The following is a 15,116-nucleotide window of genomic DNA, read 5'->3' on the forward strand; positions in this document are numbered from 1 at the left end:
CCCCCCCGGCGCGAGTTCCGGTTCTGGAATGTTCTTCCGCAGGAGAGTTCATCAACCAGGAGGCGATGGGCGCTTGCTGTGCTTCTTTGGTGGTGACAACGACCTTGCATGCTTCGATGGAGCGCTATCCTGATCCGCAGGTGGTGAGGGCGACCTTGCACGCGTCGGAGCCCGCTTCTCATCCTCACGAGGTCCCCGATTGAACACGGAACTGACGTGCTCAGGGGATTTTTAACACTGAATGAACGAGTGATGGCTGTGAGATACACTGCCCATCGAGAAAATAAACGAAGTATAAGAAAAGACTGGGCTGTCTAGGGATAAAACACTTCTGTAGTGTCAATGGATAGTAAGGCAAGTCATATCCTCAACTGTCGCAAGGAGGGATGTGTCGCTCCCCCAGTTTCCCATCGCAACTCAAAGAGCGAACTCCATTTGAACTCCATTTGCAAGAGGAAGGAGCGACCCATGAAGGGCGATGCCCTCTCTCGGAGCTGTCCCATCCATCGCTCCTTCCGTATTCAAGAGCATACCACCCTTGTGACCGGCCGGAAGAATCATCACGGCCACAGGTCTATCTCCTCCCACTTCCCTCCATCCTCAAACACCCAATTCGTCCGGCGTACATCATCAGGGCTCGAGAGGTCCAATATCTCCACCTCTTCCGGGCAGATAACCAGGACACGGAAGTTTTCCCTTGCTATCGGATCGTTCAGATCCTCTACCTTCTGATTCAACTTCAGTTCTGGAGTAGAAGGAGTCTCGGACCGCGGCACACCAGGAGGCGGATTCTTGAATGAGCCTAAAATAGAAATTAGCCCCATCAACAGCCTAAGTGAAAGAGAATCTTGATAGAATACCTCTCATAACGGGTGTATGAGCCGCAAAATACGTCGTGACTTGCCGGTCCCAGTCCCAACTCTTCACATCCTCCCCATTGCCGTCCACACCTTCGCGCAACCTCATCCCTTTCCGGATCCTCTCTCTCGCCTCCCACTCTGCCTTCTCCATAGCCGGACCCCCAATTACAATTGCCCGCCCCCTAATCCTCCACTGCACCGAGACCGGCTCAAACCAAAACAAACCCTCAACAACACCATCCGATTCCGCCAACTCCCCCGTCTTCTTCATCCGCGCGTCCGTCGTGATCGAGAGCATATCGCTGTCGTACACCTCCGGTTTTAGGCCTATATTCTGGGCCTTAAGGGCTTCGGATCCGGATGGGTGTAGTGCTGATGCGGGTTTCGGCCAGAAACCTCGGAATTCGACGGTGCGCGAGCGCGGGACGGGTTTGTGTTGCGCGTTGTAGGCGACTGTTGTGAGGGAGAAGGAGGAAGCTTTGCTTTTCTCGAGGCTAGTAAGGAAGAGGGAGCGCCACGGCGCGACCGCTGGCGGGGGCATGTTGAAGAAGTTGAACGAAGTAGAGCTGCGGGGTGGAGGGGGTTTTGAAGGACTTGTCCTGAGAAGTCGGCAATGTTGAGAAATTGACCAAATCAGACACTTATTGATTGTCACACGTCACAAAAGCTGCCAGAGAGGTGTTCGGTCAATTGAGACAGTAGCAGTCAGAGAAAGTGAGTTATCCGATGGTCCTGATTCCAAATGATTCCGACAGCTGCCAGAATGACGTTGTGCGTTTATCTTATCTGATCTGATCAGCGACCAAACACCAAAGACAGCAGACCTCCTCAGCTACCAAAGCACGGCTACTAAACGCTAGTACTCTTCGGATACGCAAGCTAAAGAGTACGGTTATATTTTCTGTAGTCAAGTGCCCTGCCTTCACGGGAAACCGTTGCATTCAGGGCGGTCCATGGCATGGGCCTGAACAGTTCTATATATTCGTACGCCGCGCACGCCCCGGGTCCGTAGGTACATAGACACGCATGACGGAGTATATTAACCAAACCAGCTTCATAGAACGACCAGGTGCGCGAAGACAAAATCTTGAACCTGATATTCCATGCACTCAACGCCTAAAGCAGAGGAGAAACGTAATACAGCCCTATCCCAGACCGTCCCCACGAAACAAAAGCCATAAATAGATACTCTTCTCGAAAATCCCCAGCTAAATGCGAAGAGAGAAGAAATAAAAACGAATCACATTTGCATTTGATCCCCATTTACCCCATCAACCATCGCACCCCCCGGTATCCGCCCCTCATTAAGCTCCCTCTCCAACCGCGTAATCTCAGCAAGACTCTTCGCCTCCCGAATCATCTTCTCGATCCGCTTCCGCTCCGCATCCGTTAACTTCACACGGAGAGTCTTGTCCGCCGGCGCACGGTCCGCTGCTCCACCTGAGGGTACGTCAAAGGTCCGGGATTTGACGCCGAGGATCTTCGACGCGAGGGCAGAGGGTTCCTCGGCCGTCCCGAAGAGTTCGGTTGCTTTTGCGCGCTCGGCGTCTTTCACTTTTTGGTAGTCGAGGAAGCGAACACTGGGGATCCGCCAGATTATCCAGAGGCGGTAGTACTACGGGGTCGAACGGACTTGATTAGCTGCGGACCAACCACATACTGCGCAGATACACCATCACGAGAACGAGCAGCGAGTAGTATGGCATGGGGGCGGGGCATACCTCCTTCCTCGTAACCGGATTCTCCAACAATGTCAAATGCGTCAATTTCGTGAGCTGCCGGAGCGGATCCAGATCCGCCAACTCGGCGATGTTATTCGCCGTCAGAACCAGCGTCGTTAACCCAGGTATCGAGGACGCGATGTTCGGCTGGATCTGGCGCACTCGGTTTCGCGCGAGGAGGAGCATGCGGAGGCGAGGGAAGAAGGGGAAGTTGGATAAGGAGGAGATGTCATTGTCTGTAAAGTCGATTGCATCTTGGTCCTGCCCTCGTAAGTCAACACGGCGTCCAGGTAGTTTCCCCATGCGAGAGACATACCTTGGCAATACCAAGATTCTCAATGGCAGGAATCTTGTGTCCTAGACAACTCGAACAACAAAGGTCGATATCAATCCAGCTCATGTAAAAGTGTAGTATCTGTCCTTTTCAGGCCCAGTGTGTGGAACGCACCTCGAAGATCTAGCTCGCGATCCTTGAGCGGGTTGATGTAGGAAAGGGAATTTTGGATCAGCTCGACGGTCAAGCGCATGGTGGCAGTTCTCTATTGAAGGCACATGTGCGAAATATCGGATAGAATTCAAAGAATTTAGTAGACGCAAAACTCGTAAGACCTGAAATATGAACTGAATTGAGATCGTAGAAATATAGAATGAAGCTGGGGTGTCTCCCTCGATTTCTCAAAGCTCGTTGCAGGGATTTTGCCAGGCGGTGACATGCTTAGTCATGGTACTACACACGTGACAACATACAGTTGCCAGGCTGCAGTGGACATTTGCTTAAAAGGGCGTTCTACAGAGTATGTTTCTGGTTCAGCTGTTTCGAGCTTTTCGAAATGGTTTAAATTGAGTCCCACTAGGCAACCAGCGAGATTGTGTTATAGTCTAATCGTACATGCAGCTATATTAAAGATTTTATAACCCCAAATGCAAGCAACGGCACGGCCAGATTGTATTCGCAATGTACTCCAGAGCACGAAGCGAAGCAACGGTATTCGCCAGGTAGGGACTTGAGCGTGGCGAAACCGGAATTCACAAGACTCCAGAGGCTGGCCTCATAACACCAGAACCTAAAACTCCGAGAAAGTATGCAAGAAATAGCAGCAACGTAAGACATTAGCATTAATCGTGTATGAGGGGTGTCGCGTTAGGCGACTTGTGAGAATGTGAGCGGAAAGGACTGGGTGCTCGGGATCGACGGCCATTCGTTGTTGGGCCCAATGCAAGCGGGATCAAGTGGTCTCGACCTTCGGTCCTCACAACGAGTCCAGCCCGATCGATTGCGGAAATCCCCGGCCCAGCAGTGATCCCGAGCCCAATGGTCGCGGAAGAAGAGTTATCATGGTCCAATTTGGGGCGTGCGGGACTGTTCTGTCCCCAACTGGATGCTCGCTTTGGGGGCAAGAAGGGTGTTGCATCGGTATCGGAAACAGGATCATACGACGATCGGCTGGAATCTGAGGCTCCTAGCTCGATGTCTTGCACACCCTCTTCGAGGATACGTTCATATGAAGGACTGTGTTGGCCGAAGAAGGATGGCTTGACGGCCCCAGACGCCTTGCGCTTTCTTAGAGCCACATGCCGTCCGCGTCCGCATTTAAACAGATTGCTGATACTGTGGTACATTCTTAAGCGGCGGCCGCGACCACAGAGAAAAAAGGAGACCAAGGCGATAATGAAAACAAAGAGGATGAAGCCAGGGATTCTGCGGGACGAGGCACCATCGAAAAGGGTGTCTTGCCATGTCTCTTCGTGGAAGGGTTGAGGATTCGGAAGCAGTTCGGCGCTCGGGTATTGGAAATCACTGGGAACACCAGCAACGTTACTGCCGAAGCCGACAGGGAGAGCTTTTTCGGTCTCCACGGGCACCTGCGATGCGGCGTAGAGAACTATTTTGCCAAGAGTCCAACTGACTTCGGTGGAATCGATCTTGTTCACTGCTTGGAAAGGATCTAAAAAGCCCTTGATTTGGCCATGTTCGAGCACCTCCTTGGTCCCATTGACGCCAGTTGATGGAGTTGGCTCAAGGCCAACGCGGGGAACTCCGATGCCGTCGTGTAACACATTGATGATCCAAGAAGCCTTGAAGCAAACCTCGTAAGCCAATTCGCGATCAAGTTTCTTTCCCCATCTGTGTTCGGAAATACCCTGCTCGATCGAATCCCAATCCTGTGAGCAAAACTCTTCAACGCGATGTTGATAGGTATTTAAGTCGTAGGCTTTATCAGTGTGACTCATTTCGAAAACTTCGTGTGTGGTATGCCAGTATTCGCTGATGCCCACGAAATGATTGACATCAAAGTCGATAGCCGGGACATGGATGCCGTGCAGTAAACAAGGCTGATCTTCGCATGGCGCATCCTTGTCAAGTAAGGGGTATGTCCCCCGCAAACACTCATCAAACTTCCCGGTGCCCAGAAGGTAGGGTTCAGTTTCACTGTCTAGAGGCTTGCTGTCTAGGGTCGTCCGGAGGCCCGCTGGGAGGCATGGGTCGGGGAATTCCTTCACATCGACCGAACCAAGAGCACTCTTCAAGGCGTCTAGGTAGCGCCTCCGGGCCTCCCGCACCCCAAATTCCAACCAAGAAGTGACGAAGACGCGGTGTTCCTGGGTTGAACCGTCGATGTTGCGTAGCCTAAGTAGGGTCAGGTCGTTTGCATGTTTCTCACTCTCAGTCGCATTGGGAGCGAACGCAATCTGGGAGGATGCCCCACCCATATCCAGGAATCCGTAAGTATGGTGACCTTTGCCATGGTCGTGCTCATCAGGTGAGTTAAAGGTTCCCAGAAGGTAGTTCGTAGCAATCCACCCGTACAGCCCTTCTGTAACACCGGGTATAACTTGGATATGGACGTTGCAATCGGGAAGAGAAAAGTCGAAATTCTCGCGAGTGTAAGAACAGATTCGATCCAGTAAAAGTTTCCGTTTCACGTCTTCCACTAGCCGCATACCAGCGGTGGCGAGTAAAAAAATGGGTGTCTCCTTGATAGCATCTTCAGGTACGATGTCGCGAGCAAACTCAAGAAGTTCCGCCAGATGTTCGGGGCCAATTTCTTCGGGTCGATCCGCAAACGTGGAAACCCCTACGAGACGCAGATTAGAATAGTCAAGACTAGAGACAGGTTGTATCCCTCCCAACATACCGGGACGTATCTTCTTCACCCAGCTTGATTTTGTTTTGATCTCAGGAAGTGACTGCAAGTTATGGTTGCCGTGTTCTTTGCGCGCAACCGCATTATCCAGCCACCGATAGACATGAACTCGAGTCCCCTGAACGAGGTTAGATGTTGGCTTTGAAATGACTATTTCTATACCCACAGATGATCCTGCATCTAGGACAACTCCGTAGTGCCCTATAAAATGACAACCATTAGTTTCGACTTCATGAAGTTCGAACGATAAAGCATACATTTACCCATGGGCAACGAAGGGAGCGATCTGTCAAGGACAGTAGGTGATTAACATGGCCATGAGAAGGCCGGCCGCGACGAGTGAATATGAGGCCGGAGAAAGGTCGGTCGAATCAGGAGGGGTCTTGACAAGGATAAAGTACAGGTCGGTAGGTCCTGGGAGCTGCGAGTCGAGAAGGGAGCGAGTCCGGCTTAAGTTAGCGGAAGGATAGAGTTGAAGGAACGAGTGATTCCGCGAACGGTGAGAGCGAGTTGGAAAGGACAAGCTGAGAAGAGACAGGTGGGCAGACGAGAGAGGGGAAGGGAGAGAAACGAGAGGCAGAGAGAGTGACAAGATGAGGCTAGACTTGAGCGAGAAAAATCGCAGCGAAACAGTCGATAAGACGGGAGCGGATGGCGACAGTTGCAACAGAGGACGCGACAGCCCGCCGATCCCGACACCGCGCTAGTCCTGTTACGGACAGTGTCGTAACGGTCCACGGGTCGCTCTTCTCGAGTTTTTCGTGCCACAGCGGTATGAAGAATGGGGGTCGGAGGATTCGAAGGTTCAATTGATGTCTAACAGTCAAGCTCAGAAGACACAAAGACCTTTTACTCTTGTCTCGCTCAGAGTCTTCTTCTGGGTCCAAAGGTCGGACCCTTATATTAATAGGTCTGGGTGACGCAAGCTCCTTTGTCCTGCGTGCCAGAATGCAGACGCTGATTGGTGGACCGCGGGTGACAACACTCCAATATCGCTGCCAAGCAAAAAACGATAAGACAACACGGGCCAGCCCAGCTGCATGCACCAGAGCGATCTCCACGACGTCAACAGGGATGACCTCACTTCCTTCCTGCAATTCCGTGACTGATTTGGCAGATGTTCAATGCAAGTGCTGCATAAGGGAAGAAATAATTCCAAGCTACTCTGTTCATGACCCCAGTCCAGGCCGGATGGCGTGGACAGAAAGAAGGCCTGGTCTACGCGGTCTTGGTCTGTGTGTCCGCTTGCTGCACCTCCTGCGACGGGGTCTTCGAGACTCCCATCAAGGACGAAATATTGATACCCTCAGGTGCGGACCAGTCTCCAACCTGCTCATCCACAAAGAAAGACCGATCCAAGCCGACAGTTTCGGCCTCCTCCGTCACCCGCAGCCCTAATCCTGGAATATACTTCATAACCATGAGGATTACGTAGGTCAACCCGAACGAGTAGGCGGAGATGGCGCAGATCTCGGCAAGTTGCTTGCCAACCTGGACACCCTCGCCGTTGATGGCTCCAGGGATGATGGAAGCACCGTCCAAGGCTGAGATGTACTTGTCGGCGAAGATGCCGGTCAGGAATGAGCCGACCATGCCACCAATTCCGTGGAGCTTGAAGACATCCATCCCTTCATCCACGCGCATCCACTCGTTGACGTTCTTGCACATTGAGCACACTATGCCTGTGAGGAAACCGATCAAAGCGCCTAGCCAGACGGTGACACACCCAGCGCAGGGAGTGATACCGACGAGACCCGCAATCGCTCCTTCGCAGGCTCCGACAAGCGAAAATTTACCCCTGTTTCGGATCATGTCAACTAAAACCCATCCTAGGATACCGGTAGAGCCTGCGACGTTGGTGTTCATGATGGCCATGTACCCGCGAACGCTGGCGCTAAGCGTAGAACCGCCCTACATAAAGTTAGGTGCCAAACGTTAAAAAAATTGATGCGTCAGACTCACGTTGAATCCAAGCCAACCAGTCCAGATGCAGACGGTACCCAGAAAAACCAGAGTAGTGTTATGAGGACGCTTCATGGAAGCATCAGGGTAACCCCTGCGCTTTCCAAGAACGACGGCGTAGGCCAACGAAGCGCAACCTGAGGCGATATGGACAGGGCCACCTCCCGCGAAATCAATGGAAGGGAGGTTATACAGCCATCCTTGGCTGCTCCAGGTCCACCGCGCGAGAGGGCAATACACAATGGTTTCCCACACGAAAGCGAAGATGAGGGACGCGAGGATCCCACCCCGTTCGAAGGCACCGCCGGCGACAATCATTACCTGCAAACGTGAGCATCAGTGCCTTCTTGGGCCTGGCAAATAACTTACAGTGCAGGAACCGAAAAGAAGCTGAAACATGCAGAACAGGATCTCAGGGAGAACGTCAGATCCTGGGGAAGGGGCAGCCAACGCATCCATGAGCCCAAAGTTCTTCAGTGTTCCAATGTATGGACCTCCATCTCGTGAATATGTGAGAGAGTATCCCCAGAATATCCATTGAAATGTTGTCCTGTATCTCCGTCAATGCCTTGCTAGCCTTGCTTTTCACGGGCTGGTGCATAGGACCTACACTGCCAGGATTAAGAATGCCTGAAACAAAAATGTCATTGCGGACTTTCTCCGAGTCAAGCCGCTGTACAGCAAGCCGACACCCGGAAGAATGAAGAAGACAATGAAGGTACAGGCGACAATGTAAATCGAATGGAACTCGTTCCCCGCAAACGGCGCGTTTACATCGATCTGAGTGGCGTCACCGCCATCTGGCATCGAGGGCTCATATTCTGGCTACACAACGGGATTGATTAGCAATATCTCCAAGCTCCTTCCGTTGAGCGACGTACTGTTGACATTGCGACGAAGATATGTTCAGCGCGCTTGGGTTCGAGGAAAGCTGCAGTTGGAGATGTGCCAAGTCTTCAACACTCGGGCCGTCTGTCGAGAATACTCTGCTGCGTCCCGCGAGGTGAGGATTGAATTGCATTTTATCCTTCCTCTCGCAGGTTCCGTACTTCCTTGATGACTGGACCCATTCCGGTGATTCTCGCCCGTCTTTCGCAACTTTTCGCGAGCCAAGAGTGCACAAGAGCTGTTATCTTTTACCAAGAGCCCACCTGGCCATATAATATACCCCGTTTGGTATGTGAGAGGGAAACGCTCTTTGCGGTCAACCGAGCGCTTATCAGGGAGCATTGATCTTGTTATTGCCAAGGGCAGGGATCAAGGAGCCAGCTGCTTGAGATAAGATAGAGCTCAGGAATTCCCCCAATGAAACCCCATGGTTCCGCATTAGCCTGTATCCCCGGAAAACAAAACCCTCTGGAGTTTAGTTTGAGATGGTAAGGTTGGTGTTGTGGTGGTCCCAACGCCAACAGACCCTGAATCCGATGGCTCGTAATTGGTGAGAGATAGGGCCATCGGCCGCCGTCATTGGACACATCTCTGTTTTGAAAATTGTACGAATCAACTTTCAGATTCCCCCAAGACCAGCCTCGATACTGTTCAGATGCTCCTTACCTGCAGGATCAGCGCTGCTCCCGAGATCTGGGTCGGGGAGCGCACCAGTTGGTTCAAAGCGAGTCCACCACGAGAAGCGCTTGCCGACGGCGCGCTTGGCCTTCCCTCTTCGAGAGCCTCTTGGTGGAGAAAATCGATCTGCGCGAATGCTTTGGGCTGTGGTTGTTTACAGGGGTGGTTTCCATCATTCTGGGAGAGAACACTCAGCTGTGGTGTCATGTGCTCCATGATTGTCCTCTTATCGCCTCGACCTTTGGAGCTGTGCTTGTTTCCTTCAGCTCATGCAGTCGAGAAGAGCGGCATCAGCAACCCAACCAATGTCTGCTTCCTAGGCAAAAATGCAATATGTGGAAGCATCGATGAACCTCGAGTGGCCCTCAACGGTTGGCCAAACCGAGAGCCAATGCAAGACTGGATCAGGTGAGTCTCCTCCCACGAAATAGATCTCTTAGCCATGCACTGCAATATCAGAGAGTCTGCTAAACTTGCAGGCGGTGCCTCATCATTCTGATGGCTTGCTTCAGTGAGATCTGCATGAACTCCCTGGTCTGTAGTGCGATTCCCCACTGGTTCCTTGCCAGTCTTGCAAGAACATAGTGCTAATCGACCACAGCTCTCAAGATATTCTCGTCTGAAGGCCTCACTCTTCATAAGCTTGCTCGGCGCGTGTACTTGGCAAATTCTGCGATAATCCTGCTGATATGTGTCAACATATGATATAACAGACAATCGAACCTATCGTCCATTAAGGGATCTTGACGTACTTGCGGCCATCATACACCATGCAGAGAAGGCTGGACTGAGCCCGGCCATTTGCGCCTGTGCTGTACCGATGTGGCTCTTCGGAGAGTCAGAAAGCAAGGGTAACCTCGCCTTCGAAGCCTGATTCGGACAAAAAGTCAGTGGAACTGCAACAGGGATGGGGGCAGACCAAAGTACCGAATCTGCTCAATATATCGTTGCGAAAGCGATGTCATAATTCTGTCTGAAATAATTGGAATTCCTTAACCAGGGTCACACGTCATCGTGCGAACAACATTTACCAGCCGACCTATTCTGATATCGAAATGTTGCGCTTCGCGGGCCGTTTCTAGACAACATACGATGCAGGAAGCTCTTATACATGCTTCATGAACTGAGTTTCACGGACCTATTCGCTCCCGAACTCCTCAGCACCCCCTCCAGGGTGACACAAGACTCGCACCTCAGTCTACGGAGTTGATTGAAGCGCGGATTCATGGAAGTTCCCCCGGATACATGAAAGTCCGGTGTCTGCCGTGAGCGGAGTGCCTCGGTATTGATCGGATTAACAAACCCTATCCATAGGGCTTGAATAAGCAGGCATATCATCCACGACAAACATGGCGAGGTCCCGGGCATTCCATGGGAAGATTAGGCGCCTGCTTACCACCACCGTAACTGTGATCCGAATACTCGAGTCGGAAGCCTTGAAATCAAGGCTTCCGACTCTTGTAAAACCCGACAAGATCTTGATTTGTCGAGCCGAAGGAATATTACTGCCGGCTTAGCTGTCTTGTGATCTTTCTGAAGAATGAATACCGGCCTATTGGTTGCGCGGTCGAGGAAGCAATGGTGGTGATCAGCACTTGGACGTGGACTATTGCTAGCCAGCATGCCAATTCTTCCTTCGGCCCGCCACTTGTGTAACAGTGTCGGTGGTGGGAATTCAATTCCAGGGCCAGACTTATATTGGGCGATTCCACACAGATTAACGACGAGAATTGAGCTGCTTTATTTCATACGATGACCAGGGGTATATCTTTCAATGCGCCAGAAGTCATGGCAGCAAAATCGACTATCTTCCCTGTGGATGACGACAGTACTGGTCGGGAGAGTCCTCTTCCATCTTATACGCTTAGCGAGGATGAGAAAAAAATTGAAAGAAAACTCGTTCGCAAGCTGGATATCAGGATTCTACCCATGATATGCCTATCCTTCTTCCTTAACTGCATTGACCGGTACTCCACGCGCCCCATTTTGGCACAATGGCAAAACTAACGATTTGAAGGTCCACCTATGGAGCGGCTAGATTGCAGCATCTAGAAGAAGATTTAAATATGTCGGATTCCCAGTTCCAGGCTGGGTTGAGCGTTTTCTATGTTGGCTATCTCCTAGTTCAGATACCGTCGAACATGTTGCTCAACTACTATGGCCGGCCGTCATGGCACATTGGTGTCTCGATTGTCGCTTGGGGCCTGGTCACTGGGTGTACAGCCGCGGTCCACAACTTCGGTGGAATGCTCGCGGCAAGGATGCTTTTAGGCTGTGTTGGTTGGTGTTCGAATCGGTGTCACGAGCTCACTGACTGAGATTGTCTTTCCAACGACGTTTAGAGGCACCGGTATACCCTGGAATGCTGTTTTACCTCTCGGTGCGACTTGCCTCTCCACATCAGGTGAAGGCTTTCTGACACTCGGAAGAAATGGTACAAAAAGACAGAGCTTACTCTTCGCATCAGTATCTGCCTCGCAGCAGGACTGATCGCAACTGCAACTGGCTCCCTAATAGCCGCAGGGATCTCAAGCGGTTTAGATGGGGCTCGTGGGCTGTCGGCGTGGCGGTGGCTGTACTTGATTGAAGGCACAGGTTTGGCTCCGTGCTGCAGAGGGATGACCACCAGTTAACAGTGGCGGCTACAGTCTCTATATGTGGCGGACTTTTGATCATCGCCGTCCTCCCGGATTTCCCTCACACTTGGACTAGATTGGCACCGGAAATGAAAGAAGTTGGTGGGTTGTCCATTCTTTCCTTCAACCCATATTTTCGGTCTGACAGATTAGTAGCAATTCGACGCCTGACCCTCGATGCCTCGGAAGCCGACGTCGACGGAGCAGAAATGTCTCCAGTTCAAGGTCTTCGCCTCGCAATGGGCGACAAGAAGCTATACGTCATGACGATAATCAACATGTGCATCATCGGCGCCATCGGATGCCAAAATTTCTTCCCCACACTCGCAGCAACCCTAGGCTATAACCACATCGTCTCCCTCCTCCTTGTCGCCCCTCCATACCTCTTCATTGCCGTCTACAGCTGCATCCACAGCCACATCAGCGATCGCAGACAGCACCGCTTCTGGTACATGATGTATCCAGCCCCCATAGCCATAACGGGATTCAGCATCTTCATGGCCGTCGATAGCTTTGGCGCCCGCTACTTCTCCATGTTCCTCATGCTCTTCATCTACCCCATGAGTAATACAATCAGCGCCTGGATGGCGACATCGATATCCAGACCACCAGCGAAACGTGCCGCAGCTTACGGATTCGTTAGTATGGTGTCTAGCTCATCGATGGTATGGACTCCGTTTACGTATCGGGACCGAGACGCGCCTCATTACCGCCTTGCACTGGGCATCGTCGTTGGGCTTGTCTTTACTGCGGCTATTTTCAGCGTGTTGCTCAGGGCGATATTGACAAGGAAGAACCGGGAACTTGACAAGCTAGATAACAAAAGGGTGGCAGGCGCTGAGGTTGCGGCTGGACGTTGTGTCGCGGGTCCGAGTGAGGTGCATCACTCCTTTCGCTATACTATATGAAAGCATGATCATATTAGCCTGGTTCACATACCTGGCTATACAGTAACCAGCATTTTTGCCTTCCTCCAACCATGCCTTTTGTTATCTGTCTTCTTCTGCACAATGGCGACAAGAAGAACCCTCTTCCTCTGTTCACATCTCAGTCTCGGCGTCCCACAACACACTCACAAAGCTCACTCTTCGCTTTGAAAAATAACACATCTTCTCTCTCCTCTACTTAATCCCTCCCTGTTCTGCCCTCTACTCCCAGAACTTACCAACCTACTCTTACCCTACACTCCACACTCAACCCACAAAGTCCTCAGACTGCAGTCAACCTTGATCTCCAATCACTCAACATCCTCTATACATACCCAACGGTCTCTACCAAGGATATCAACGACTGAAAAAATGCCTATGACTTGGAACGCGGAAGCTGACGCCAAGGTACGTCCACCTCACTACCCGCCAAAACCCTGACTAACACCCTAACTCTTATCAACATCTAGCTCTTCCTTGGTGTCTTGAACCTTCTCAAGGACTCCAAAGTCAAGCTCGATTATGACTACCTCGCGAAGTTCATGGGTTCTGGTACGTCTTTATTTCACCCTTCCATCCGCGCCCTTACTCTTTCACATCATCATACCTCCCGAGGAAGAACGGAATCCAAATACTAATAGTGAGATGACAGACTGCCTCCCGGGCGCTGTCCAGAACCGCATCGTCAGACTGAAGCGCAAGGCTGAAGAAGACGGTTCCGCCGCTGGAGTCGGAACCGGAAATGGCAATAGCAACGGTGATGGTGATGGCAATGGTACTGCCAATGCCAATGGCGAGGACGCAGAGGGCCCCGGTACCCCCGGCACTGCTTCCGACGCATCGCCTCAGAAAAAGAGAGTTAGGAAGCTGAAGGCGAAGACCAAAGGTGCTGCGAAGAAGGTTAAGGCTGAGGATGCCGAGGAGGCGGCTTGATCTTTCTTTTTCGAGACCGGCTAGAGCTATTGCCTGGATATTAGGGGGGTGGTGTTTCATATGGATTTGGAATCCGGGGACGGTATTCACTGGTTGATTGGTACCTATGCTGAGGGGCTGGCTTTTATTCTCATTTGAAGGGGAGGTTGATATTGATTTGGCTGGTGGTTACGAGGATTCATGGCCATAGATGCTTCAGTTTTAGGACTTAGTCTGCAATGCATTGTCAAAGGACTTTGCTTCACCAACGTTCTTGATATTCAACCGCACCAGCGTGCTGTGAGAGCCATCAAATCTCAATGTCGCATAGCTGGAAACTACTCATGGTAACCAGCCCAGTAAAATCCATAAAACGCCACGAAATATCCCTGAAACTCTACTCCCCATATGCCAATAGCGCCCCAGCCACACCCCCGTAAATCGACTAATCGACTACCCTCATTGCTTTCAATGTCTACACCCTCACCTTCTTGATCCTCTTCTGAGTCTGCGGCTTCACATCCTCACTCTCTCATCGGTCGTCGCAATCCCAGCCTCAAATTCCTCTCCCTCCTCGTCCCGCCACTCCTTCTTCACCACAACTGCCTTCTTAGGCGTGGGCTTCTTCGGCGTCCTCTTGCGAGGTGTCGCAGGCGCACCGGCACCATCCTCGACACAACGCTTCGATCCCATACCGAAGGTAATCTTGTTTTCGCCGCCGAGGCTCTTGCGGTATTTGCCCAGGTGTTCTTTTAGGGCTTTCGGGGTGGGTTTTTCATCGCCGGCTGGGGATGCGCGTTAGCTCTTCTGTAGATAAAGGAGAGGATGCGATTGGATGGGATTAGATGTCTTTCTTGAGAAAGGAGTGAGGGAGAGGGAAACTGGGGCACCGGGGAACTGACGCCATGCTTCGGAGATCTTGTCAAGGTCGATGTGGAAGCTTTGGGTTTTGAAGATGGCGTGCCAGAGCTGGAAATGTTAGTTCCTTTTTCCTTTTTCATTTCTTTGCGTGGTTGCTGATGGGGTGAGATTTGACATACCAGCTCTTCGTTCTCTTTGGTCCAGCGCATTTTGGATATTTCTAGGGTGATGGTTTGTTTGAGGAGTTGATTATGGAGTCCGGATTAGAAGGTGGATGTGATTGGAAGTTAGGAGCCGGAGGAGAATGGTGACGAAGAGAAAAAGTAGGGAGGGATGATGATTTGAGGAGAGGATATCAAAAGAGAGAATTTGTTGACAAGTTCTTGTGTTTTCCGTGGCTATGGTGTTCTTTGAAGCTGAGGGAAGCCTGTTGTGTGTTGTGAAGTGTGGATAACACTGGACTGCTTTAAGAAGATTGGGGCAGAGGAGGTTTGCCCCTTCCGCCTTCAGGTCTTGCTTTGAGGTG

General features: G+C 51.5%; 7 protein-coding genes across 7 annotated transcripts; 2 read left to right on the top strand and 5 right to left on the bottom strand.

Moving 5' to 3' along the window:
• Positions 1–7: 7 nt before the first annotated feature.
• On the bottom strand, positions 8–1,586 carry BJX67DRAFT_366471 (uncharacterized protein). Its single transcript, XM_071030407.1, has 2 exons — positions 861–1,586; positions 8–802 (listed from the first exon to the last, which is right to left on the bottom strand). Exons 1-2 carry the CDS (start codon positions 1,399–1,401, stop codon positions 561–563), a joined length of 783 nt encoding a protein of 260 aa, XP_070881290.1. The 5' UTR covers positions 1,402–1,586; the 3' UTR covers positions 8–560.
• Positions 1,587–1,711: 125 nt separating this feature from the next.
• Positions 1,712–3,240, bottom strand: lea1 (U2 snRNP complex subunit LEA1). Its single transcript, XM_071030408.1, has 4 exons — positions 3,030–3,240; positions 2,898–2,938; positions 2,582–2,842; positions 1,712–2,475 (listed from the first exon to the last, which is right to left on the bottom strand). The coding sequence occupies exons 1-4, from the start codon at positions 3,106–3,108 to the stop codon at positions 2,101–2,103; spliced, it is 756 nt and encodes a 251-aa protein (XP_070881291.1). The 5' UTR covers positions 3,109–3,240; the 3' UTR covers positions 1,712–2,100.
• A 356-nt stretch (positions 3,241–3,596) lies between these two features.
• Positions 3,597–6,160, bottom strand: BJX67DRAFT_297742 (putative nucleoside diphosphatase (Ynd1)). The gene is made up of 3 exons (XM_071026919.1): positions 5,985–6,160; positions 5,719–5,928; positions 3,597–5,658 (listed from the first exon to the last, which is right to left on the bottom strand). Exons 1-3 carry the CDS (start codon positions 5,992–5,994, stop codon positions 3,698–3,700), a joined length of 2,181 nt encoding a protein of 726 aa, XP_070881292.1. The 5' UTR covers positions 5,995–6,160; the 3' UTR covers positions 3,597–3,697.
• Positions 6,161–6,945: 785 nt separating this feature from the next.
• BJX67DRAFT_391281 (ammonium transporter AmtB-like domain-containing protein) lies at positions 6,946–9,036 on the bottom strand (the record flags this gene model as incomplete). Its single annotated transcript, XM_071034762.1, has 4 exons — positions 8,300–9,036; positions 8,059–8,239; positions 7,690–8,010; positions 6,946–7,638 (listed from the first exon to the last, which is right to left on the bottom strand). The coding sequence occupies exons 1-4, from the start codon at positions 8,494–8,496 to the stop codon at positions 6,946–6,948; spliced, it is 1,392 nt and encodes a 463-aa protein (XP_070881293.1). The 5' UTR covers positions 8,497–9,036.
• Positions 9,037–10,815: 1,779 nt separating this feature from the next.
• Positions 10,816–12,799, top strand: BJX67DRAFT_391283 (major facilitator superfamily domain-containing protein; the record flags this gene model as incomplete). The annotated part of the gene is made up of 6 exons (XM_071034763.1): positions 10,816–11,222; positions 11,273–11,535; positions 11,598–11,635; positions 11,685–11,850; positions 11,904–11,993; positions 12,048–12,799. The coding sequence occupies exons 1-6, from the start codon at positions 11,008–11,010 to the stop codon at positions 12,797–12,799; spliced, it is 1,524 nt and encodes a 507-aa protein (XP_070881294.1). The 5' UTR covers positions 10,816–11,007.
• Positions 12,800–13,185: 386 nt separating this feature from the next.
• BJX67DRAFT_366487 (uncharacterized protein) lies at positions 13,186–13,967 on the top strand. The gene is made up of 3 exons (XM_071030409.1): positions 13,186–13,225; positions 13,288–13,369; positions 13,470–13,967. The coding sequence occupies exons 1-3, from the start codon at positions 13,190–13,192 to the stop codon at positions 13,748–13,750; spliced, it is 399 nt and encodes a 132-aa protein (XP_070881295.1). The 5' UTR covers positions 13,186–13,189; the 3' UTR covers positions 13,751–13,967.
• A 278-nt stretch (positions 13,968–14,245) lies between these two features.
• BJX67DRAFT_385692 (uncharacterized protein) lies at positions 14,246–14,799 on the bottom strand (the record flags this gene model as incomplete). The annotated part of the gene is made up of 3 exons (XM_071033918.1): positions 14,246–14,514; positions 14,620–14,698; positions 14,770–14,799. 3 exons carry the CDS (start codon positions 14,797–14,799, stop codon positions 14,246–14,248), a joined length of 378 nt encoding a protein of 125 aa, XP_070881296.1.
• Between the last annotated feature and the right edge of the window lie 317 nt (positions 14,800–15,116).

This window comes from Aspergillus lucknowensis, assembly GCF_044049455.1.
Source record: "Aspergillus lucknowensis strain CBS 449.75 chromosome Unknown BJX67scaffold_69, whole genome shotgun sequence".
NCBI lineage: Eukaryota > Fungi > Ascomycota > Eurotiomycetes > Eurotiales > Aspergillaceae > Aspergillus > Aspergillus lucknowensis.

Bases quoted from the DNA above. Each gene is read 5' to 3' on its own strand.
- BJX67DRAFT_366487 (XM_071030409.1), top strand. From the start codon at position 13,190: ATGCCTATGACTTGGAACGCGGAAGCTGACGCCAAG. The intron at 13,226-13,287 runs GTACGTCCACCT...ATCAACATCTAG, and splicing joins ACGCGGAAGCTGACGCCAAG to CTCTTCCTTGGTGTCTTGAA. The intron at 13,370-13,469 runs GTACGTCTTTAT...GTGAGATGACAG, and splicing joins CGCGAAGTTCATGGGTTCTG to ACTGCCTCCCGGGCGCTGTC.
- BJX67DRAFT_297742 (XM_071026919.1), bottom strand. The intron at 5,659-5,718 runs GTATGTTGGGAG...TGCGTCTCGTAG, and splicing joins GGTGAAGAAGATACGTCCCG to GGGTTTCCACGTTTGCGGAT.
- BJX67DRAFT_366471 (XM_071030407.1), bottom strand. From the start codon at position 1,401: ATGCCCCCGCCAGCGGTCGCGCCGTGGCGCTCCCTCTTCCTTACTAGC. The intron at 803-860 runs GTATTCTATCAA...TTTCTATTTTAG, and splicing joins TCATACACCCGTTATGAGAG to GCTCATTCAAGAATCCGCCT.
- lea1 (XM_071030408.1), bottom strand. From the start codon at position 3,108: ATGCGCTTGACCGTCGAGCTGATCCAAAATTCCCTTTCCTACATCAAC. The intron at 2,843-2,897 runs GTATGTCTCTCG...TTACGAGGGCAG, and splicing joins AGAATCTTGGTATTGCCAAG to GACCAAGATGCAATCGACTT. The intron at 2,476-2,581 runs GTATGCCCCGCC...TCGACCCCGTAG, and splicing joins ATCCGGTTACGAGGAAGGAG to TACTACCGCCTCTGGATAAT.